The 24,515-nt window shown below is 35.4% G+C and overlaps 1 protein-coding gene across 2 annotated transcripts in view; it reads left to right on the top strand.

Annotated features, from left to right (window-relative positions):
- Positions 1-20,909, top strand: part of PRIM2 (DNA primase subunit 2) — a 244,878-nt gene extending 223,969 nt beyond the window's left edge. The window contains exons 13-14 of one of the 2 annotated variants that reach the window (XM_039853280.1): positions 7,413-7,481; positions 20,309-20,909. In XM_039853280.1, coding sequence (XP_039709214.1) covers positions 7,413-7,481; positions 20,309-20,533 — 294 coding nt within the window. In that variant the 3' untranslated portion in view covers positions 20,534-20,909. The remainder of the gene's footprint in view (positions 1-7,412; positions 7,482-20,308) is intronic. The other variant, XM_039853281.1, reaches the window with a different exon arrangement.
- The last annotated feature ends 3,606 nt before the right edge of the window (positions 20,910-24,515 follow it).

The following is a 24,515-nucleotide window of genomic DNA, read 5'->3' as shown; positions in this document are numbered from 1 at the left end:
TTAAATCAGTCTCTTATATGTCTTAGAATTTGTTTTCTGAAAACTTTTTATTTTCTTTCTGAGCTACCTTATTTGTTTATTTGTGGTTACTTGATGGATTATTTCTCTGCTTGAGCATTTGAGGACTTGAAGTCATTTTTGAGCCGTCTTATTGATGATTTAGCAGGTTGATAGAGGTCTTTTATTTTCCATTAGATGGTGCTATAATACAAGTTTTTGTTTTCTCTTACCTTATTGTGGGGACTTAGAGTGTTGGTGGGGCTATGTTGCCTCAGCTGTGGAAAATGCCCCATATTCCTTGAGGAGGTGGGTATCCCCTCTGTGACCAGGTCACCTTGGTCTTAGGGCACCACCCCTGTGGAGGGATGTGGTGGGCCCTGGGGTTCCAGGCCTATCAGTTCCTAGCGCTGCTTCCCTGTAACCAGAGGTTGCCAGCCACAGTGTGCTATCTGAAGTGTCTCAGCTACGTACGTTGGATCCACTGTGATGTATGGGGAATGGGGTGGGGTGGGAGGGTTGCATATCCGGCTTTGGTTTTTCCACTGGGTTTAGCGCAGTGGGGCAGTGGGGCAGTGGGTACCGACACTCAGGCTGGAATGTTGCTTTTGGCACTTCAGTCCTTTATGGGCCCTGAGATAGGGCTGTAACCTGATACTGCTGCGGCTACCTTGTCAGCTAGAGTCCTCCCAGGCAAAGTGGGGTGGTGGTGGGGGGGTAGGTTCACACCTCTGTAGTGGCATCGCCCTTTACAATCTTATGAAGAATGAATTATTCCACCTCTGTGGTGCTACATAAAAAAAAAAAAAAAAAGAGTAAAGCAACTAATTGCAAAGATTCTGTAGTAAAAGTGTTCTAAGACTGAACTAGAAATAAGTAGTGTTGGTGAAGAAAGACATTTATTACTCAATAAACATTTACTGAGAACTCGACATGTCACTGAGTTTTCAGTATGTTCAAATCTGGAAGTAGAAAGATGATTAAGAAACTGAGCTTTTTTTCCTAGTGGAGGAGAAAGGTATAAGTTAATAAAATGTGATAACTGCTTTAATACAAATATATTCTAAGTGCTAATTGTAGATTCAACGGAGAATGATTTGCTGAAGGAGCGGTGTGACATCAGGGAAAGTTTCATGTAGGAAGTGACATTTGAATTGGATTTGAAAGTTGAGTGGGAGTTTCCCCAGTCAAGGGAAGTGAGGCTTAGAGCACAAAAGCAACAGCATTCATTTAACATCAACAAATAATTGAGTGATGACTGTATTCCAGTTATTGTACAAAGCACTGGGAATACAGTGATGACCAAAACTAATAAGACCCCTGTCTTCATGAAGCTGCTATTCCAGTGGGGAAGACAGACAATAAATAAGTGCAGTGAGAGAAAACTAGACAAGGAAACAGAATGAGGCAAGCTTGTTTAGATAAGGTGGGAGGGTATGTGTTGAGGAACCCTAGTCATGAGAGATTTATGACAACAGGTTCTAGGATAAATTAGTTGAGAAGTGCCACCCCAGAAAGTCCTGCTATTAAGAAATTGGGATAATTCTGTATTAAACTAAGTCAAACAGTGCATTAGATGAGAAAAGCCACCAAGTCATCACTAGGATTTTGTGAGCTAAAGAGACTGTGGGAGCAGCTGGACTGTAGTAAAAGGGACTCCTGTGGCCAGGTGGGGCAGGAAGGGGGCCCTGAGAGGGAGACCGTGGCCTGACACGAGGACAGCCTTTTGAACCATGATGAACGTGTGCCCCATCCACAGCTGGAAGCCAGCAATGTCAGAATTAGATTTAGATTTTAGGAAAGTTACTATTTTGGCAGTTTGGAAGCTGTCTAGAGTAAGGCAAAATAAATCTAGAAGGTTTGCAATCAAAAAAGAATGATGAGGGCCTGAACAATGAAGAGGAAAAGGTAGGTTTAAGACGTTTGGAGGTAGAATCGATTCAGTAAGGTAAATTTATAGACAATGAAGAGTCAAAAAAATTCTTGGATATAATGTCTGAAACTCATGAAAGTTTATTTTCAAGAAAAGGAAATTTGCCCCTGATATGCCAGTAAATAAAGGTCACAGGAGAGTTGTAAGAAAGCACAGACTAAACTATGATGAGTATATTAGAAACAGAAGTAATGTTTTAAAGTGTTCCAGACTCTGCATCTCTCTCACGTTTTCTCCGATCTTTGAAATAAAGGAAGGTTAGAAATAAAGTGGAAAACAATCAGCATGGCCTACTTTTGAAAGGTTTTGCTTTTTAGGAAGAAACAAGACAAGCTTATTATCACTTTTAAATAAGACTGAATATGACCTTGAATTAGACAGATTAAACTGCATGTCTAATTATTGAATGCAGCATACCTAGCTGTACAACACTACTCACCAAAGCCAAGAACTGGCAGGTGGCTACAGTCAGCTGCCAGATAATCATCTGGACCTCACTGGCAGGCACCAAAGCAAAAGGCAGAGAAGAATTTTACAGATGACAGGAAATATTGGAGAGATTAGGAAGAGAGAAGGAAATGTGACCCAAAGTTATAAAATGTCATCTACATTTTTATTTTATATGTTTGTAAATATAGCAGTCCCCATCAAGATGTTGAATCACACAGGTTTGTCAACTGACTATGATCTATCCCCAATCAAATTAGGAACTATCACTTTATTTGCTCTTTATTCTTCCACTGCAAAGATATCTTGGTTATTAGAATTCACAATTAAACTGTAATTTGCCTTGAGGATGGAATAGTAGGTAAGTATAATTAATGCTTTAACCAAACTTAACAAATTCAAATACGATGAATGTTTTTCTTGTAAAAATGTCAAACTTCAGTGTTTTAAAAAACCAGATCTAATATTCTCCTTGGTGGACTTTAGTCAGCTAATAAAGAATGATTAAAAATAGAAAAAAGTTAAAGAATATCCCTACTCTTAATTTCTCTTAGCCTTTCGATTACTAGATTAGAACAGTAAATGGATTATTACGCTTGATATTTTGTTCTTTAGTTTGGAAACACTGGCATTAAAAACTAAAAGTCAAATTGCCATTTGAGCAATATTCTTAGATCTTCGTAGAAATTTTTTTCTTTAAATAATAAACTTCTGTTTTCCAATATGCCTTTATCTCATATGGTTGTTCAGATTGTTTGATTATATTTTTCTAAAACAGAATTAGGAAACTTCTAGCCTAGGCATCAGAATTAGCATTTGATTTGGGTTTCTCTTAGACAGCTGTTCTTTTGGTATTAATGCTGTACACAAGAGGAAGTCATGGTGTGCTCACTCTGGCCCTTCCAGAATGGAGCATGAAAACCAGAGAGTTTGTATCATTGCTCAATGAAACATTTTTTGTGAAATGTGGGTTACACTTCGATGTTTACAGGCCATGTAGATAGCAAATTGTGGACTCCATTTCATTAACCCTAGTTCTCTGGCTTTGCACATTTTTTATTTTTTATTTTTTTACCTAATTCTTTCATCTTCCTGCTTGTTTCCTTTTGTCTCCTTACGTTTCTTCCTCTCAATGAGTTTCCACCTCTGTGTAGTATTTGTTTCCTTCACTCATTCTATTTCTGACCCTTACTCGAACTCCAGCCTCAGGGAACTATCCCTTTAAGGTCAAGGTCAATTTATAGGATGGAGATCGAGCCCTTCACAACTTGTGTGAAAAAAACAAACACTGTCAGAACTGTTGCCTGACATCTTCACTCTGGCTTCTCTACAGACGTATTTTTCTTTTGAAAATTTTAATGTCATATTCAACGTATTTTAACATAAAATACATATAAGCAAGCACATTATGAGCTAACTCTCTGCACGTTCTAACTCCCTACCCCCACCCAGTATATTTTTTAAAAAAAGGTTAGGAAGGCAAGTTCAAAATTAACTCATTGTAAACTATTACTACATCTAGTATTTTTTTATTCTTGGGAAAGCATACCACTTTTGGTTAAACCCTAATCTTTCTCAGGTTCACAATAGTCTGGCTATATGTATTCAAGCCTATCTGTCCTTAGCCCTGGGACATGGACTCCTATATAGCACTTTAAAAAAAGATTACTTGAATTATGACTAAATAAAATTTTAATTCTAAAGGAAAGCAACTATTCCTGAGACACTGAAATCCAGAAAATAAGGATGACTCAGTAATCATAACCGTGATGCATTTCAACCATCACCACAGAACTATCTCTGTACAACCTAACTAGGTCAACAGTGAGCATTCTAAGCATTTCTACATTAGCACACAAGTGGTTCACTTTGAGAAAAGCAGTCTTTCTAGAGGTACATAAAACATATTGTAGAGAATTTAGCTTTTGTCCCAAATTCTGTTTCACAGACTCTCCCTCAGCTATCTATCCTTCTTGGATCTTAGTGTTTCTTTGCAATGTTTCTATTTTTGCTCCTATTTCACAAACCGAATTTTAGTATTTTGCTCCTCCCTCAATTCTCCCTTCCTTTCATTTGATATTTAGGTTTGCGTTTACTGCCTTGGTGTCATCCATCCCACTAACAAATTGCACCAGCATCATCCTCAAAATAGTATAGTATTTGCCAGTGTTTATATTAGAAAAATCTAAGAAAATAGGGTACAGAAAAAGTCTCAAGTTACACTCCATAAACAAATGGTAGAACATCAGAATCACTTGTGAAAATTCTTAAGTCAGCAGAAGGGTGTGCATCTGTGATGTTGGTGACACTGAGAGGTCACCATATCTTGGGTGCTCCCATATCTTGGCTATTGTAAATAGTGCTGCCATGAACATAGGGATGCACAGATCTTTACGAATTATTGTTTTGGTTTTCTTTGGATAAATACCCAGAAGTGCAATTGCTGAGTCAAAAGGTAGATCTGTTTTTAATTTTTTAGAAACCTCTAGGCTGTTTTCCATAGTGGCTGTACCAGTATGCAATCCCACTAACAGTGTATGAGGGTTCCCTTTTCTCCACATTCTCATCAGCACTTGTTGTTCTTTGATTTATTGATGGTAGCCATTCTGACAGGTGTGAGGTGATATCTCATTGTGGTTTTAATTTGCATTTCTCTGATGATTAATGACCTTGAGCATCTTTTCATATGTCTATGGGCCATCTGTATTTCCTCTTTGGAGGAATATCTATTGTATATATTTTTATTAGTTGGATTTTTTGAAGTAATTTTGCACATTTTTACTTTAATTTTAAAACATGTATTTTATATTCCCCTAAAGGAAAACAGACTCAAGTTGCCTAAGATTTTTAAATTTTTAATTCTTTCAGTAGTAAACGATCCTCACCAGACACCTCTGTTTTTAAGAGAATATATTTCTTCATCTCTGAAATCAAGATAATATCTACCTACAAAACCTAATCACCTCAAAGCAGTCCTTTTCTTGGATTTCTCCTATTAGTTCTTTTATTGTCCCAATATCTTCATTCTTGGTATTCTTTCCTCTTCTCTTAGGCCTAAATTTATCTGTCAAAATAGTTTTACTAGCCAGTGAAAAATACTCTATTTTCCTTTTTTCCCATCAGACCTTTACATAAGTGCAGAAGCTTTTATCCACTTAAATATGCTGTGACATGATCAATAAAGTTGTTTAATGATTAAATGATTTACTCATGGACTTGTAAGAAATTTCAAATAAAAATTCCTAGAAAGATAAAGCAAAAAGAGGAAAAATTATTTTTGTTGAGGAAGAGCCTCCTCTGGGAGTGGAGCGGGGTAGGGGATTGTTTTTTGATTAAATTTAAATTTTTGACTGATCCTAAAATTTCAAGATAAATCTGCTTTTCTCACATTCTATGGCTTATATATCAATTTTCCTTAATAACTTTTTCACATATGTATATATCATCAACTAGATATTTTTATTACTGTTTCTTATAAGTATTTCTTTATAGCATGTTTCCCAATTTTACATATTAGGTGGTATGTATATAATGTTACATATTTACTTTGCAAGGAAGTATCTACTTAAATTTATTACATATATATAAAACAAGAAATATATATACATAAGATGTTAGATTTATTTTGTTTTGTTTTGTCTTAACTTCTCCAAAATTGTAATTCACAGATATTCATATATATTGGTATCATTGACATTTGCCAACAATCAATTGCAAGTTTATCTCAACACAATTTTAATTATCTATGGGTAAAAACATTGGTGAATATAAGCTCAGAATGTTAGAATTACTTGGAAAATTTTGTGACTTTTTCCATTTTTTAAAACTTATAGTCATGCATTTTATATTGGTTTTATTTTTGCTCTAATAATTTAAGAAAAGTGAACAGGTCAAATAAGAAGACAGGCAAGATCCTGGTGCTATGATTGGTTGGCATTTACATGGTCTTTTATACAAGATTTAATTACAAGGTGACCTGAAATTCAGAAATGTAATCTATAAGACAATCAGAGAAAAACAATTATTTTAAGCACACTCTTGTTGGTATTGTGTGATGTCCATTCTGCAACTGTAATTGGTTTGTGTATCTGTCAAAAGATGTAAGCTATATTCAGTAATGAAGATAGCAAGAATTTGAGACTTCGTGTACATTTCTTTTTGTAATAGGAAGGTCAGCCTTTTGAAAAGGGATAGAAATTAACATTTCTCCAGAATTATATTTCCTTTCATTTGAGGCTGTCTCTTAATTTCCAGCATTTTACTGTTTGATAAACTGGTGGGGGTGGTGATGAAACTTTACAAATTTCAACTGGCATTGCACTCTGCTGATAAGAATTGGAGTTTGCATCCTCTGAAGAGATTACATGAAGTAGAATTGGAAAGCAAATTGTATTTACAAAAGATAGAATGATGTTCCTAATAGGTGTTCAGAATTGACTCTTCACTCTTATATTTTGCTGAGCTTTACTAGAAATAACTTCATTTCAAAAAAGGGACAAATTTGATTGAAGGTAAAAAGCATTCCCTCTCCACAGATACTCATCCAAAGGGTTTACATTGAATTTTCCTGATGGGCACACAACTGTATTTTATGCTATATTTGTATAAACTGGTAATGCAGAAAATAAAACTCTAAATAGTATACTAGATTGCTTCATGCACCAACCATTAAGATTATCAGATTTATATCTACAATTTTAGAAGAGATGTTGCAATATGATGTTCTGACAATAACTGTCAAACTCATAATACTAGGATCTATTTTCATCTTGTTGTCAAGGTAAAGTTATTGAAATTCACAGTTGGTGGGTCAGAAAGATCACTTACTATCTCTTGTCATCTGTGGTTTAATGCTGACCTAAACAGCTACTGTATAATGTCAAAATTATCACAGTGTTCAGGCTGCAAAATGCAACATGCTATGTGATTTAATGCAGTTCCTGTCTGGAATGAAGATGGCCAACAGTCATGAGCTACAGTGGTTTAAAGAAACTTAATTTCTAATTTTTCTTTCTTTTTTTCCCTTTCATTTTAGATTTTGGATTTAGTAAAAGGATCACATTACCAAGTAGCCTGTCAGAAGTACTTTGAGATGACACATAAAGTAAGTAAAGTTTTAAACTTCATGGCCTGATTTTTTGTCTTTTGTTACTATTTCATTCAGGGTTTTTAGTAGCAGCAATAGAAACCACTCCAACTATTTTCAGCAGAAAGGAATTTATTACACTGTACTAGGTAGCTTATAAAATTTATAGAAGGGCCAGAAAATTAAGCTTAGATGCTCCCGAACCAGGAATATTGTTACTAGGAAAAGCTACATCATGAGAAAACTTTACTTTACTACAGCTGCCACCTACCACTCCACATCTAGGGATGCGACCAAGGGTTGGTAAACTTTTTCTGTAAAGTGCCAGATTTTAAGAGTTTTAGGCATTACTGTCACATGGTCTTTGTCACAATTGCTCAGCTCTGCTGTTGTAGTACAAAAGCAGCCATAGACAGCATGTAAATGAACAGATATGGCTATGGTCCTGGGGAACTTTATTTACAAAAACAGAGGGCCGGATATGACACATAGGCCTTAGTTAGCCAACCTCTGGAGTAGTTCTAGAACTTTTGCCATAGCTGCTGAAAAGAACCTAAGGCTTTGCCATCTTCCTTGCAAAAATTCTGATCCTTTTCTTGCTGCCACCTCATGCTACTCTAATCTACTGCACAGGTCTTGTATTTATCTGCAGGGCAGAACCTAGGTTACATGGTGGACCCTTGTCTGAAAGGGAGCCACGGAAATGTGTTTGGCTTTTATCTTGCTAGCCTCCTTACTACAAGAAGGCCTACTATCATAGATTCTAAAAGGTGTAAAACAAGGGTCACAGGCCTACAGGAGTCAGCACCCCCGCCCCAAAATGAAGCTAGCTGAGATTAATACCAGCGAGTATGATAGGAACTGTGGTGCACTGAAGAGTTCATACTCTGTTAGGCATTCACATTGACAAATTTTAAGACCCTGTGCAGGTCAGCAACATATCTACAGGTCACATTCAGCCCACCAATCCCCAATTTGCAACCACTGTTCCTGATCATGGCTTCCTAACCTAGGACAGACATTCAAAAATGGACTTGGAGGTCCATGTACCTCTCGAAATAGTCCTTCTATGAATACATATGTGCATTTTTTGGAGTCTGTGCTGTTCAGGTTTCAAAGGGATCCATAACCCTCCCTAAAAGATATTGCAGTTATTGAATTCATTATCAGCTACCATGCTAAGTTTTATAATCATCTTTATATTTTTAGTATTCATGAAATAATTTTTTTATTGTGGTTATGTAAGTGCAGGATTTCTTGATGAACTATTTCTTAGGAAAAAATATATTCTATAATATTACTAATGATGAAAATAATGATATCAGCCAACATCTATAGAATACTTAATGCATGCTAGGCATAGCACAAAGTACTTTGGACACATTCATTCTTTTGATATACACTATAGTACTACAACTAGGTACTGTTTTTATCCCATTTATAAATAAAGCTTAGAGAAGCTGAGCAACCTCTGTATAGTCATACTGCTTGTAAGGGTTGGAACTTGGATTTGAACAAGGATGTTGAGTAATTCATCTAAAGCTTATGAACCTAACCATGACTGTGCTGTTCTACAGTATCTGGTCCTGAACTTGTAATAACTCTTGAGGTCATTAGCATTTTCCTTTCTAGATTCATGATCCAGCCTTCGTAGTGTACATTAAAAACAAAAAACAAAAAAAACAAAAACCAAGGCCTAGTGATTCTGTGTGACTTGCCCAGGATACCATAACTGATTAATGGGAGATCTGGAGCTAGAACCCTGGTGGGCCTAGTCCTATATTATACCTAAATGTTAAAAATATTATTCTTATTAAAAAAAAAAAAGAATTTAGAGTAGAGACTTGCAGTCAAGATGGCTGAGTTAGGTCAATGCTATGATCCTCTCTTCCCATAACCACATCAAAATTACAAATAAACTATAGAGCAACCATCATTGAGAACCGCCTGAATACTAGCTGAATAGAAGTCCTATAAGGATATAGAAGCCACGTCAAGACTGGTAGCAGGGGCATAAACATGGAATGGGCAGGTCCACACCCATGGTATGGTGATTAAATATTGGGAAGGATATCTTGGCTGCAGAGGTTTCCCCTGTGGAAATCTCACGCCCACACTGGTCTTCCCAGCCTAGGGCTCCAGGGCCAGGAAGAGGAGCCCCTGTAACAGTCCCAGCTAGGATTGCATACGAGTGAGACTTAGGTGCTGCAGGGCTTAAAGGGCCCGCAGACTCACTCACTCTTGAGCTCCCGCTCAGAGGCAGCAGCTTGAAAGCACCAGGGACATAGTGGGAGGAACTAAATTGACTAGCTTTCCAGTAAAGGCTAGAGGGGCAGAGGTCAGGACAGCTCTCTCTGGAGACATTTCTTTTTTGAGTCTTTTCCTCAACCAGCCAGCGTGGCACCAAATCTGAGCTCTCCAGTAACTTGGCTAACACTATTCACCCCACCAACTCGTGTACCTGGCTGAACCTCTTCCAGTGGCTTCCCCACACAAGCAGCCTACCTTGGCTCATGCTGCGGACTTTCCTAAAATCTCTCAAAGGTCCACAAACCGCAAACAAGCAGCCCTCGGCACAAGTGTGACCAGTCTGAATTTGTACTGTTACTCTCATCAGGTAGCCTCAAGCCTTGCATAATAAGTGGCCAGTCTTGGGTTGGGATGTAGCCTCCACTAAATGGCCACAAACATGGCACAAGTAGCCCACCAAAGGTTCCCAAGCCCAACACTAGAGACAGCCAGCCTCAGTTTCCAGAATACCCTTTCCCAAGCACCTCCAAGCCCAGCACAAGTGGCAACCAACTGCAGATCACGTCGTATCTCCAACAAGACAGCCCCAAGCTCGATACAAGCAGTGGCTGAACTTGACCTGCACCAAAGCCCTTCCCAAGAGGCTCCAGAACTGACACGCCTGAAAGGCGGACTCAGCAAGTAGTAAAGTCCTGCTAAAGCGGCACCCTCTCCTTGGCATCAGCTCCTGTACAACAGCTCATCCATTGTAGTCACAGGCAGCCAGCATGGGTCAGTCACACCCACTGATGTGCCAATAGCAGTCAAGGCTCAACTACATCAGGAGGTCATACACAACCCACACAAGGTACACCCATGGAGCACCTAGCTCACTCACTCTGAGCTCCCAAACTAAAGTTTATTCTAGTATAAACTTTATGCTAGAATAAACTCAAAATTAATCTAGAAGGTGATCAGGGAGAATGCCACTGGGCCCCACAGGACACCTATAAGGCCACTCTACCAAGACTGGGAGCTGTAGTAGATCTACCTAATACGTAGAAACAACCACAGTCAGCCAAAATGAGAAGATGAAGAAACATGTCTCAAATGAAAAGCGGACAAAACTCCAGAAAAAGAACTAAACAAAATGGAGATTAGCAATCTCCCTGATGCAGAGTTCAAAACATTGGTTATAATAAGGATGTTCATTGAACTTAAGAACAGACAAATTCAGCGAGAATTTCAACACAAATAGGAAAAATAAAAATAGAGATTGAAAGCAAAACAAAAAAACAATCAGAAATGAAGACTGCATTAGACGGAATCAACAGCAGATAAAGCAGAGAACTGAATCAGTGATCTAGAAGGCAAGGTAAAAGAAAACACCCAAACAGCAAAAAGAATCAAAATAAATGAGGATAGTTTAAGAGACCTTTGGGAAATCAAGTGTATCAACATTATCATAGGGGTACCAGAAGAAAGAAAGCAAAGTATCAAAAAACTATTTGAAGATATAATGACCAAAAATTTCCCTAATCTGGCAAAAAAAATAGACATACAAGTCCAGGAAATGCAGAGGGTCCCAAACAAGATGAACCCAAAGAGGTATAGCCAAGATATGTCATAATTAAAAGGCCAAAGTTTAAACCCAGAGAATTTAAAAAGTAGCAAGAGGAAAGCAATTAGTGTAAATAACTAAGGGAGCTCTCATAAGACTGTCAACTGATTTTTCAACAGAAACTTTGAAGGCCAGAGGGATTGGCACGAAATACTTAAAGTGAATGAAAGTTAAAAACCTACAAACAAGAATGTTCTGCCCAGCAAGGTTGTCATTTAGAATCAAAGGAGAGATAGTTTCGCAGACAAGAAAAAGCAAAAGGAGTTCATCACCACCAAACCAGTATTATAAGAAATGTTTAAAAAGATCAAATATATATAAGACAGGAAAATTCTCACTGAAAAAGGCAAACATTTAGTAAAAACGGTGGATCAACTAACTATAAAGCTAGTACAAAGGATAATAGGCAAAAGTAGGAAGATTATGTGTAATTCCAACAATAAAGGATGCACACAAACATGAAGTAAAAAATGACCACATAAATGAGTAAAAATTGTAGTGATTATAAAATGTGTTCGAACTGAATGGTATGAAACTAGAAATAAATTACAAGAAGAAAACTGAAAAGCACAAACGTGGAGGCTAAATAAAATGCTGCTAAATAATAAATGGGTTAACAACGAAATCAAAGGATACCTTGAGACAAATGAAAATGAAGACACACTGTCCCCAAATCTTTATGGGACACAGCCGGAACAGTTCCAAGAGAGAAATTTATAGCAATAGAGGCCTACATCAAGAAATAAGAAAATTCTCAAACAATCTAACCTTATACATAAAGGAACTAGATAAAGAATGAATAAAACCCAAAATTAGTAGAGGAAGGAAATAGGATCAAAGCAGAAATAAAAATCTAAAAAAAAAAAACAAAAAAAAACAGAAAAAGTAAATGAAACCAAGAGCTGGTTCTATGAAAAGGTAAATAAAACTGATAAACCATTAGTCATACTCATCAAGAAAGAAAAGAGTACCAAATAAATAAAATCAGAAATGAAAAAGAAGTGACAATTGACACCACAAGAATACAAAGAATTATTATGAATTATTATATGCCAATAAATTGGACAGCCTGGAAGAAGTGGATAAACTCCTAGAAACATGCAATCTTCCAGGACCGAATCAGGAAGAAACAAAAGAAACAAAATCTAAACAGACCAATAACTACTAAAAATGTGACCAGTAATCAAAAAACAAAACAACAACAACAACAAAAACTGATCCAGATGGCTTCACATGTGAATTTTACCAAATAGAGAAGAATTAGACTTCTCTTTCTCAAACTAATCTAAAAGAAAAAAAAATTGAAGAGGAGGGGAGGCTAGCAGTACACTGATCCCAAAACCAGACAAAGACACTTTAAAAAAGGAAAATTATAGGTAAGAATCATATATCAATAGGTATAGAGAAAGCATTTGATGAAATCAACATGCATGTATGATAAAAACTCTCAGCAAAGTGGGAATACAGGAAACCTACCTTTCAACATAATAAAGGCCATATATGACAAACATACTTAGCTAACATACTTAGCAGTGAAAAGCTGAAAGCTTGTTCCTTAAGATCAGGAACAAGACAAGGACATTCACTTTTATTCAACATAGCATTGGAAGCTCTGGCCACAGCAGTCAGACAAAAAGATATAAAAGGCATCCAAATTGGAAAGGAAGAGGTAAAACTGTCATTTTCAGATGAATTGATGCTATTTATAGAGAACCCTAAAGATTCCACCAAAAAACTATGAGAACTAATAAATGAATTTAGTAAAGTAGCAAGATACAAAATTAATATTCAGAAATCAGTTGCATTTTTAATCCCCAATAACAACTATCAGAAAGAGAAATTAAGAAAATCGCATTTACAATTTCATTAAAAAGAGTAAAATACCTAGGCATAAATTTAATCAAGGAGGTGAAAGACCTGTACTTGGGAAACTTGAAGACATTAAAGAATTTGAAGAAAATGCAAGTAAATGGAAGGATATGCGATGCTAATAGATAGGAAGAATTAACATCATTTAAAATGTCTATACTACCCAAAACAATTTACTGATTCAATACAATCCCTATCAAAATACCAGTGGAATTTTTCACAGAACAAGAACAAATAATCTTAAAATTTATATGCACCACAAAAGACCCCAAATAGTTACAGCAGTCTTGAGAAAGAACAACAAAGTTAGAGGTATTATGCTACCTGATATCAAATTATACTACAAGGCTATAGTAATCAAAACGGTGTGGTACTGGCATAAAAACAGATATAGTTTAATGGAACAGAATAGAGAGCCCAGAAATAAACCCATGCATATGGTCAATTAATCTATGACAAAGGAGGCAAGAATAAACAGTGAGATAAAGACAATAAATGGTGTTGGGAAAACTGGACAGAAACATCCAATAAAAAAATACTACACCAATTTCTTGCACCATATACTAGAATAAACTCAAAATTAATTAAAGACTTAAATGTAAGACCTGAAATCATAAAACTCTTAGAAGAAAACATAGCAATATTTTTTTGGATATGTGTTTTTGGGCAAGGGAAACAAAGGAAAAAAATAAATGAGACTACATCAAACTGAAATGTTTTTGCACAATAATGGAAATCATCAACAAAACGAAAAGACAACCTACTGAATGTGAGCAGATATTTGCAAATGATACATTCGATAAGGGGTTATTATTCAAAATATATAAGGAACTCATACAACTTAACACCTGATCTGATTAAAAAATTGGAAGAGTACACAAATAGACATTTCTCCATAAAAGACATATACGTGGCCATTAGAATATGAAAAGATGCTCAACATCACCGATCATCTGGGAAATGCAAATTAAAATCACAAAGATATCACCTCACACTGGTCAGAATGACTTATCAATAAATCAACAAATGTTGACCAGGATGTGAAGAAAAGGGAACCCTAATGTTCTGTTGGTGGGATTCTAAATTGGTACAATCACTATGAAAAATAATACAGATGTTCTCAAAAATTTTTTTAAAAAGAACTACCATATGACCCAGCAATCCCCTTTTGAGTATCTATCCGAAGAAACCCCAAACACCAATTTAAAAAGATGTATGCACCCCACCCCTATGTTCATTGCAGTGTTATTTACAATAGCCAGGATATGGAAGCAACCTGTGTCCATGGATAGATGATTGGATAATGAAGAAGTGGTACATATATACAATGGAATATTACTAGGCCAGAAGGAAGAATGAAATCTTACCATTTCTACATGGATGGACCTAGAGGGTATTATGCTAAGTGAAATAAGACAGAAAGACAAATACCATATTCCACTTATATGTGGAATCTAAAAGAATAAAACAGAAAACTCATAGATGCAGAGAACAAATTGATAGTTGTCAGATGGGAGGGGGCTTGGGATGTGGGTAAAAAAGGTGAAAGGACTAAAAAGTACAAATTGGCAGTTATGAAATAGTCACATGATGTAAAGTACAGAATAGGGAACATAATCAATATTGTAATAACTATATATGGTGTCAGGTGTGGTGTGTACTAGATTTACCAGGGTGATCAATTCATAGGTTATATAAATATCTAATCACTATGAAACTAATATAATGTGACAACTATAATTGAAAAATGAAAATAAGTTCTCATTAATCAGAATAGGAATCTGACCAGATAAGCCACGTTTGATATTTTCAACATTAGTTTCACAAGAATCTCCCTTGAAGACTGTATTCTTTAATTTTCTTGCTCAGCCTGAGAATTTTAATTTTGTATATGCCCTTAATTATTTGTGGACCCTTTTAATTAAGAGGCCTCAGAACTTTCACAAATTGATGTCTGTTATTTAACCTTTTTAAAAAAAATTTTGTGACATATCCATTAAAAAGTAAACATTTTTTAGTTCTCCAGTCTTCTTTTGTAATATCTCCTACTGATTATTCCTACAAGAGTATTACTACTATTGCCAATTTTTAAAACTTGCCTTTGATTAATAGACATGGATTAATAGACTTCTTTTGTAGTATCTCCTATTGATTATTCCTACAAGAGTATTACTACTATTGCCAGTTTTTAAAACTTGCCTTTGATTAATAGACATGGAAAAGACATGTGTCTAAATCCTCCTAAACCACATATAAATCAATGAAGTAAAAAGGCTATTTGTGTTCACTGGATGTCTCATTATGGATTTTTAGTTGTGGATATCTCAACTTATTATTTTTTCTAATTTAAAAACAATCTGTTTTTATTGTTAGGTTCTGCCATCCTGTCTCCCCTACCCCAAGAAAAAACACTGTGTTTATTTTCCTGAGGCCTCTATGATCAAACTCACTTTAATGAAAGTTCTGAAAATGAACCAGTTAATTGATACCATTTACAGCAGCACTGTGATAGTTCCATATGGCTTTTTTGGTAATACCAGCTGCCTCATTATAAGCTGTCATTGCAAAAACCTCTTGATTAAAACCCAAACATCCCATAGGTAAAACAATATTGCTTCCATTCCTTCAAAATCCACATTTGCTGTGGCAGAAATATGAGACCTATGTTCCCGTGAAGGTCACATTGTATGCAAAATGCGTTGATTCCAAGCAAATGTTCGAGACAGGTTCACTTAGTAGATGTTAAAAGCTGGCCTGCCTGAAACCTGTTTTCCTCAGGATTTTTAGGGAGCAATGTTTCATACTGTAGTGTATTTCTTCTTTCACATACTCCACTTGTAAATGACAACACTAGGCCTTGCATAATCTCTGAATTTTAATTGAAAAAAAATATCTTTAGACCTTTGTAGGTACTGAGTGATTCTGGATACTTATTTTCCAAATAGCTGAGCATAATTTTTTTTCTACCAGAGAAATCTCTACAGAAATCTTATTCAAATCGATCACATATTTCCCTGCAGTTTTTAATAGGATATACCAAATACAATTAAGCTTTTTAATATTAACTCAAGGTCATTATTATGAATATCAATTAGAATACTGGGCTAGAAGCCATGATCATCTCTCACTTGAACAGTGCGGCAGCTTCCTAACTCATTCCCCAATATCTACAGCATATGTACCATTCCAATTCTTTCTCCTCCATACAGCTGTTAGAGTGATCTTTAAAAAGAAGAATCTAACCATTTCAGTAATCTGCTTTTAAAAAAAAAAAAAAAAAAAAACCTTAAAAATTTTTCCGATCTCTCTTAACATAAAATCCAAAATTTATAATGTACTCTGTGGAGTCCACTACCCGGTCCCCAACTGTAGTGATTTTGTTTCAGATCCTTTATAATTCTTTGGGAATTCCAAGCTAATATGGCAGAGTGAAAATGCATTGTAGAATTTCCATCTCCCAATACTTAACAAAATGTACAAAACAAAAAATCATCAGCCACAAAGAAAAACATCATGACTAGCAACCAAACAAGAACAAAGACAAAGAAGGAAACAATATTCACAACAGGCAAAATTGTGAAAATTCTATTTCCAAATCTAGAATGAAGGAAACAGTGTTCTTATCTTTTTCTTTTTAATGAAGAATAAAGGAAACAGTTACTGATTCTTAAGCAGAAATACATGGAATGGAGCTAACTCTCTTTCTCTATTTTTTTGTAATTCAAAGTAAAATCTGTTTTTCTGTTTGGTTTATGCTCTTTGCCTTCCCAAAAGAAACCTGTTTGTTTTCCTGAGCAAAATTAAAAGAAACTGAATGGCAACCATTTATAGTCCTCAATGTCATTGATAGATTCTGTGACTTTAAGCAAAATAATGTATAAGTTTAAGCAAAACCATTTTTACCATAGACTAATTGATATAAACAAGATTAGGTTCCTTTGACAATCTCATCAATATTATAAGGAAGCAACTTATTGGACCTACTGTATACTTCCTTCAGCCAAAAATAAAAGTGAAAGAAACACTCAAAAGACAAAGGAGCTATACTAGAAGAAAATACAATCCAGTAAACAGAAGGAAACTCTACATAATTTTATTATGCTATCAAGCATCTTAATAGACCATAAGTTCAATAAAATGAGTTAAGAAAGGGCAGTTGTATACCTAAGAGAGAAAGTTGAAAAGCATAACATCACTCTGGCTCTCATTTCAAGACCTTTGGCACTGTTTTAGTTGGTTAATAAGAAAATTAAAATGGAGATTCATTAAAAAAAAAAAAGTACATTCCTTAAACATATTTTACAGTTAAAACATTTAAATATCATTTATTTGCTAATCTTTTGATGTAAGGGCAAAGTGTTTTTTGTTTGAATATAGTTTTGAGATTTGAATTCAATTTCATTTTTTTCATAAACTATACTAATACATCATCACCAATTTCCAGTTTGGGTTTCTTTAAAGTGAGAAAAAGAACTTAAAGATACATGCAAAGCAACATAATCTTTCCCCCTATCTTTGGGGAATTTAACTTTTTTTATTTTTTTTAAGTAACTTGCCTTTCTTGAATCTTTACAAAGCATTTAATTTAGATTTCATAGAACCAACAACTCTGTTTTTACATTCATATTTCTTGGGCTGTCGCCATAACATCTCTATCACAGAGCCACTGTTATCTCCATTTCATTGATGAGAAAACTGAGGCTTATAAAGATTACCATATTTCTCTTTGTCCATATTTCTCTTATTACCATATTTCTCTTTGTCCATATTTCTCTTATTACCATATTTCTCTTTGTCCACACTGAAGTTTAATAATTAAGTTTAATCCAGAGAGTCATCTTTTCTGGATACATGTATTAAAATTTTAACAACTTGAAACAAGGTATAGAAAATCTCCAATATGTAATTATAGCACATAGTGCTAGATTCTTTTTTTTTTTTTTGCATGAAATAGCACCAGCTTTTTATAATCTTGATAGGATAGTTTAACTCCAGAAAGCATATTTATAATGATATGATAGTACATTTATTTGACTTTGCATTAAACCTCTTAAAACAAATTTTAGAGCAACTAAGTGATTGAGTCAAAGGCTTGAATTCTAATTCAGACAAAACCAGTTACTAGTTCTGTGACTTTGCATAAACCATGTAATCTCTTTAAGCCTTAGTTTCCTAGTCTGTCCATGGAGGAAGTTCGACTTAAAGGATCCCCAAGGTCTTTCCAATATAATGTTCTCGATTTATAAAACAAATCTTTGATTGAAATGTGCTAGGCAATAAACTTACTTTTCATGAAACAATTGGTAAAATGCAAACTTTATGTTCAGTCTCCCAGTTTTTAATGAATTAGATGAAAATGAATGAGAAATTCACAGATGACTTCATTGTTAATAAAAATTATAGATGTATCATAAAACATTCAGGAAATGTTTTGAAATTAAGTAGCAAAGTCGCAGATCTGCTCTACTCTGAAGTTATTGTAAAATTATTGGCACAACATATATCAACAACTGACTAAAGAGAATCAGAGAATCCTGGGGATACTTAAGTTTTACCAGAAAAGACCTTGTTTCTATTTATTGGCCCACCTGTTAAGAGGGTTCATTCTGGACCATGACATAAAATCTTTTAATCCCCTGCTAATCCATTTTAATCTACCATAAGATTATACATAGCTCTAATCACATCACATGCCTTCTTAAGGATTTTTAGTGACTCCCTATTGCCTATAGAATTAGGTCTAGACTACTTACTTTGGTTTTCAAGGCTCTCTAAGGTCTGGCTCCAGCCTGTCTTTTCAACCTCATTTCCCATTATTCCCCTTTATATGCCTTTCTCACCAGGCCGTCTGAACTACCTGCTTTCCTGGGACATGTCCTCTTTACCTTACTCATGTGGTCCTGCTGCTTGTATTGCCCTTACCTCATTATCCCAGCTTTTACTCTTTCCGTCTTTCCAGACTCAACTCGTACAGCACTTCCCTCACAAAGCCTTCCTTGATCTCCCCAGCCAGAATTTCTCTCTAATGTGGAATATAATAGGCCTTTACTTGTGACCCTTATCACTTCTTAATTCTTGATAGAGGTTTTTAAGTATAAGACTTATCTAGGCTAGAAATTTCTTTAGAGTTAGTCTTAGTCAAATGCATTTTTGTGTACTGAAAAATTACTAGCTCATAACATGGCCTTATATATATTGTCTTCAATTAATATGTGAAAAGTATAACTGGCATACACTGGTTAGTTCTGGGTCCAACTCACCAAATATTAGCTATCTACTGTATGCAAGTCACTTCAGTACAAAGAGTAAGAAGACATAAAAAGGTTGATAATTATAAGACAGATGACCAAAAGTAGCAGCATGGCCTTTTAGTTTATAAAAAAATATAAAGTGAAAATACCCCCTAACAAAAAACAACAAACTACTCAAGCAAAATTGTATTCTTGTTATCAGCTCCAACTGCAGAAGGCAGAGAGGGTAAGGATTTGAGAAAAGAAATGGCATAAAACTATGAACCTGGTCATGTTTGCATTAAGCCACAGTGAAAATTATGGAAAGATTATCTATTCAAAGGGACACCAGAAAAAGCCCAAGATTGGAATGAAGAAATTACATTAAGATATGTTGCTTTTTCAGAATTTGTATTATACTAAATGAGATTACCTCTGCGAGACTTATAAGTTTTAATATATGAGTGATATTGGGGACCAGTACCAAAACAGTGTCTCTGTTTATATCCATTCCCTGTGATTCTGGAATGTTTAAAGGTCCTTCTTTCTTTTTTAACAGCAAATATTTATTGACTGACAATATGCCAGGAATTTTGCTTTGAGCTCTCCATGATGTTGAGTAGGAATTGGATATGGAACTAGTTGGATATGGAACTGGAGCTAAGTGCAGAGGTTTGGCTGGAAACAAACACCAAAGTCAGTAATGTGTAGGTGGTAGTTGAAGCTTCCTCTGAATGAAATGTAGGTAGTGGATTGAGTGTTATGAAAGAGCACTGCCAGGATCCATGTTTCATGTAATTAATAGATTTTGAATGAGGTCAGGGACAGTTTTCAAAGCCCTTTTGTTTATACTGTTGCTATGTATTAATGCAATATACATTCGCTTCTCTGTACAGGTGGATGATTGTGGTTTTTCTTTGAGTCATCCTAATCAATTCTTTATCGAGAGCCAAAGGATTCTAAATGGTGGTAAAGATATCAAGAAGGAATCCATCCTACCAGAAACTCCTCAACTCAAATCAAGTGTCCAGAAAACCAAGGGGGCATCATCTGCTCTGGCCTCTCAAAATTCCTCTCTGGAAATGGATATAGAGGGACTAGAGAATTACTTCAGTGAATGATTTTTGGGCAATTAGTGACCCTTTTTCTTCACTAGCTTTCATTTCCTGCTTTTAAGATTTTGCCTTTTTCTTTTTTAACCTTTTTGTCTAACTTCTTCCTCTACTCCACCACAGTTCACCTATGTTCTTAGGAAAGCAGGCTTGCAGGTAAAAACAAAAACCTCCACATTTGCTTTGACACAACGGAAGAATTTCTCTTGAAATCTAAGACTTAAATGATATAATTTAAGTCCTGCTTTAGGAGATAAAACAGCTTTCTAGACTGATTACAGGCCTCCAGAAACAATACAACTGAAAACTTTTATTTAACCCTTATCATTGTAATTTTGATCCAACCCTTTTCTGGGTCATTTTTGTTAATAAATATCAAAATGTATATGAGTGTGTCTGTGTGTAATTGCAAGAATCATATTATGTCATAACCTATTAAATATTACCTTAATTTTTAAAGTGGTCTTTTGGAATATCTAACACGCTGTCAATCGCCAATGAAGATTTTAAACATTTTTTGTTCCTTTGAGTTGGCCATTGGTTATTCCACATCAGAAGAACTTTTGCATCCCTGAGTGGCAGCAAACTGTACTGAAATGAATTGTGACTCAGGAATCAAGAGAAATGGAATTTGTAGAGCCAGTTGTAAAATTAATGAATAGAAGTATTTTGTTATGTAAAATGTTGGTAGTCCTTATCCGCTGTCATTTCCCATTCACTCTGGGGGTGGGTTCATGAAGAATTGACAAGGTTGTAGGGAAAGTCTAAAGAGTTTCTTTGTTCTACCCTCTCAACTAACATACCTTATTGCTTTTGTGGTCGCTATGAGTTGCCAAATAGGTTTGATAAATTCATTAACTTCAGTAATGAATATTCTGTTATTTATAGTAACCCTCTCCTTTCAGTGCCAGCAGTGAGATTTCATAAATGTTGTGGATAATTACAGACATACTAGATTAATGCCATGCTCTCTTGGCCTGCCTTTGACATGCAGGCCATGCAGTTTACGTATTGTGGAGCAGGGTCATTTTGGAGGCCCTTATCTAACTGATTTCCTCCCAGTGGTCTCTCCTTAGTCACCAGGGGATTTGAGCTCTAAGAGGAGAGACCCAGGTTGAAACGTGACTGATCCTTCCTCACCTATTACCTTGGATTATGTAAAAATATTAGTCTATTTCAGTCCTCTTTTTCTGGTGGAGAAGGGTACTTTTCCTTTATCCTCTTGAATCAGATACGAAATTGAAAAGAGAACATTGTATTCAGAAAACTGGATTGTTAGAAGCACCATATTTTAAATCTGTAGCATTTGAAAAGGATTTAAACAGGATCAGATTGACAGAACCTAAAAACGTCAGCTGATCAGGTTTTTATTTTAGGCTACTGAGCAAAGATTTCTTGGAATATTAAGTAATATATAATTTAATGAGATACCATCAGAACCTTTACTTGTCTCTGTGAATTATTATTACCTAGTTCAGAAAGTAGTATTATTCCATTACAAATTACCCCTATAAATCTCTCCCTTCTGAAACCATCTGCTATTCCTTTTATCATTTGTAGTTCTCAACAGGAATCTGATGATTGCCTACCACTTTATCCATGAACTGCAAAACCACAAGTCTGGTTTTTTTGGTTTTTTTTTTTTTTTTAATGTTAAGAACAAGTGCTGCATGGGGCTATTTTAACCACAGAATTAAGTTAGCTTTAGAAAGCGAAGCATAGAAATGTAGGTCTCTGTTGTATTAAAAAGAAAGGAAATATTAGAAGCAGTCTCTCTGCTGTAGTTCAATGAGAAATCTTATGACAGGATATTTCATATCTGGCAACATTTTGCAAGGCGATTTTTTTTCTAATGCCTCTTGTTCTCCTCCTTTATGAAGCCTGTGCTCCCACCAGCTGAAAGGAAAGAGCCATGGACAGCACAGTAGATGTGTCTTAGCTGACTATTTTGTACTGGCACCCCCAAGAATTTGTCATCCTACTTGAATGTTTTATATGTTTCTTGTCAAACTCCAAAATAACACTAGTTTAAATATTAATTGTATCACAAGTTTAATTTCTTTGTAATAAGGTTTCATCTCCTGTCATGTATTATACAGAAGAATATAAATATTTTGTGAAGTCTATAGATTAGAAGATGGGGTTAGAGGTTTATATAAGAAGACTGAAATTAATGCCTTTCTGGGGTTTTTTTGGAGTTGGAAAAAGCAATTTATTTTTCATGTTTCACAGGTCTTGACAATTTTGATTTGTTTTCTTTGAAAGCAGACCTGTTTGAATTGGATGATGTAGGAAGAATCCCTAAAAAAAAAAAAATCAAAAGCCAGCAACCTCTTTTCAAAACAGTAGCCAATGAAAAAGAATATGAGTCTTCCAGGTCTTTTAACTTCTAGTTTGTTATTACCTCTTCAAGGAGAGGAGACTCTATGATTATCAGAGACAAAAGAAGAAACAGCAGTGGAAAGAGATTAGGTTGGAAATTTGTAGCCAGTTGAAGCAATGACATTGTTAGTGAAGATTCTGTCATTTATCCTTCATGTTGTTTCATCACAATGTTTCTTACTCTCCCCATAGAGTACAAAACTGTTAATTACAATGTATATAAAAGAACACTAGGAAGATTTTAAGTAAACTTTTTAGGACCGCTTATATTATAGAGTCATAAAAGTGAATATAGATTTTGAATGAGAGGGAGCAAAATAAAGCAATGGAAAGATCTTTAATTCATATGGAATTTTAATAAGCTGAGGGATTTCTTTTTTCTGTAAAAGCATTCAGAGTGTTTTGCTTGTTAAACTTTGCTGTCTTACTGATACTCAGGGTCTTTGCAAGCAAACTTCTGTAATTCTTTGCAAAGAAGAAAAGAAAAATTCTGAGATTTAAGCTTGAAAGGCAAAATGAAACAACTCTCAAATTCTGGTTTGGTTAGAGTCTACTGTTTGCAAATTTAATCAAGGTCTTACACAGGCATCAGCTTGACATTAAATTTAAGTGCCCATTAAAGTGAAAGTATGACAGCAGTTCTGAATGTGAAGCTCAGTCTGAGGACATCTTTACAGCTGGAAGGGGAAAAAAAGTTGAGAAGCCTCAAACCACTGTGGTAATTAGATCCATTTGTTAACTTCTTTCCTAATGTTGGCAGAGGGAGGGAGAGAGGGTTGACAGAAAGGCAGGAGAGGTGGGAACTGGAAAGGCAGTCCAGTGCTCCCTATAGAAATTGTGCATGCAGGGTTGTGTGTTGCAAAGAAAAATGGCAAATATCCCCTCTGACAAATGAGTAAGATAGGGAAGTTATTTTAAGAACTTTTTTGGTTTGTCTGTTTTCAACGCCCAGACAACCGCAGCGTGTGCATTTTGAATAGGTGTGCAGTTTGGTTGTCGGGCCCTCTGGAAGGTGCACAACATCATTAGGCATAAAGAGTTAGTGTATCTCACAAGGGTGTCTAACTTACATTCAGGAAATCACTTATTTACCCAAAGCATCTGGCCTTCTTTCCAGTATTGAGTTCTTTTTTGTCAGGTAGTATTGCTGAAATCTAACACTTTTCACCATAATTGGCATTGTAGGCAATTAGCTTTGTGACTCTTTGGATATCTTGTCACCTGTTAGGAATAGGAAGTTATCATCTAACCTTCCTGCCAAAAGTGATACTATTTCCTGTTACTGGGTTTGCTTTCTATCCCATAAGCTCTTTTTGTCCATTGCTTCATGACATTTTCTTTTTTTCCAAGAATTATCACTGTAGAACCTTATCGAAAGCTAAAGAATATCTCTATATAAAGCTTCTATATTTCCTCTAAGCTTTCAGTTGCAGTACTGTTTTTGAACATTGATGACGAGGTAGTGAAATAACACTGCTAATAAATGCATGATGGATTTTTCAGTGCAGCCTTGTGTTTCAAGGTATTCATTCACCCTAATAGGATTTTTGATTTTGTTTAGTTTTGCACTGAAAGTGTAGAGAGAAAATAAATTCAGCAAATGATGCAT

This window comes from Pteropus medius, unplaced genomic scaffold, assembly GCF_902729225.1.
Source record: "Pteropus medius unplaced genomic scaffold, Ma_sr-lr_union100, whole genome shotgun sequence".
Lineage (NCBI taxonomy): Eukaryota > Metazoa > Chordata > Mammalia > Chiroptera > Pteropodidae > Pteropus > Pteropus medius.
The sequence above is the reverse complement of the archived record's forward strand: the minus strand, read 5'-3'. Positions and strand labels throughout refer to the sequence as shown.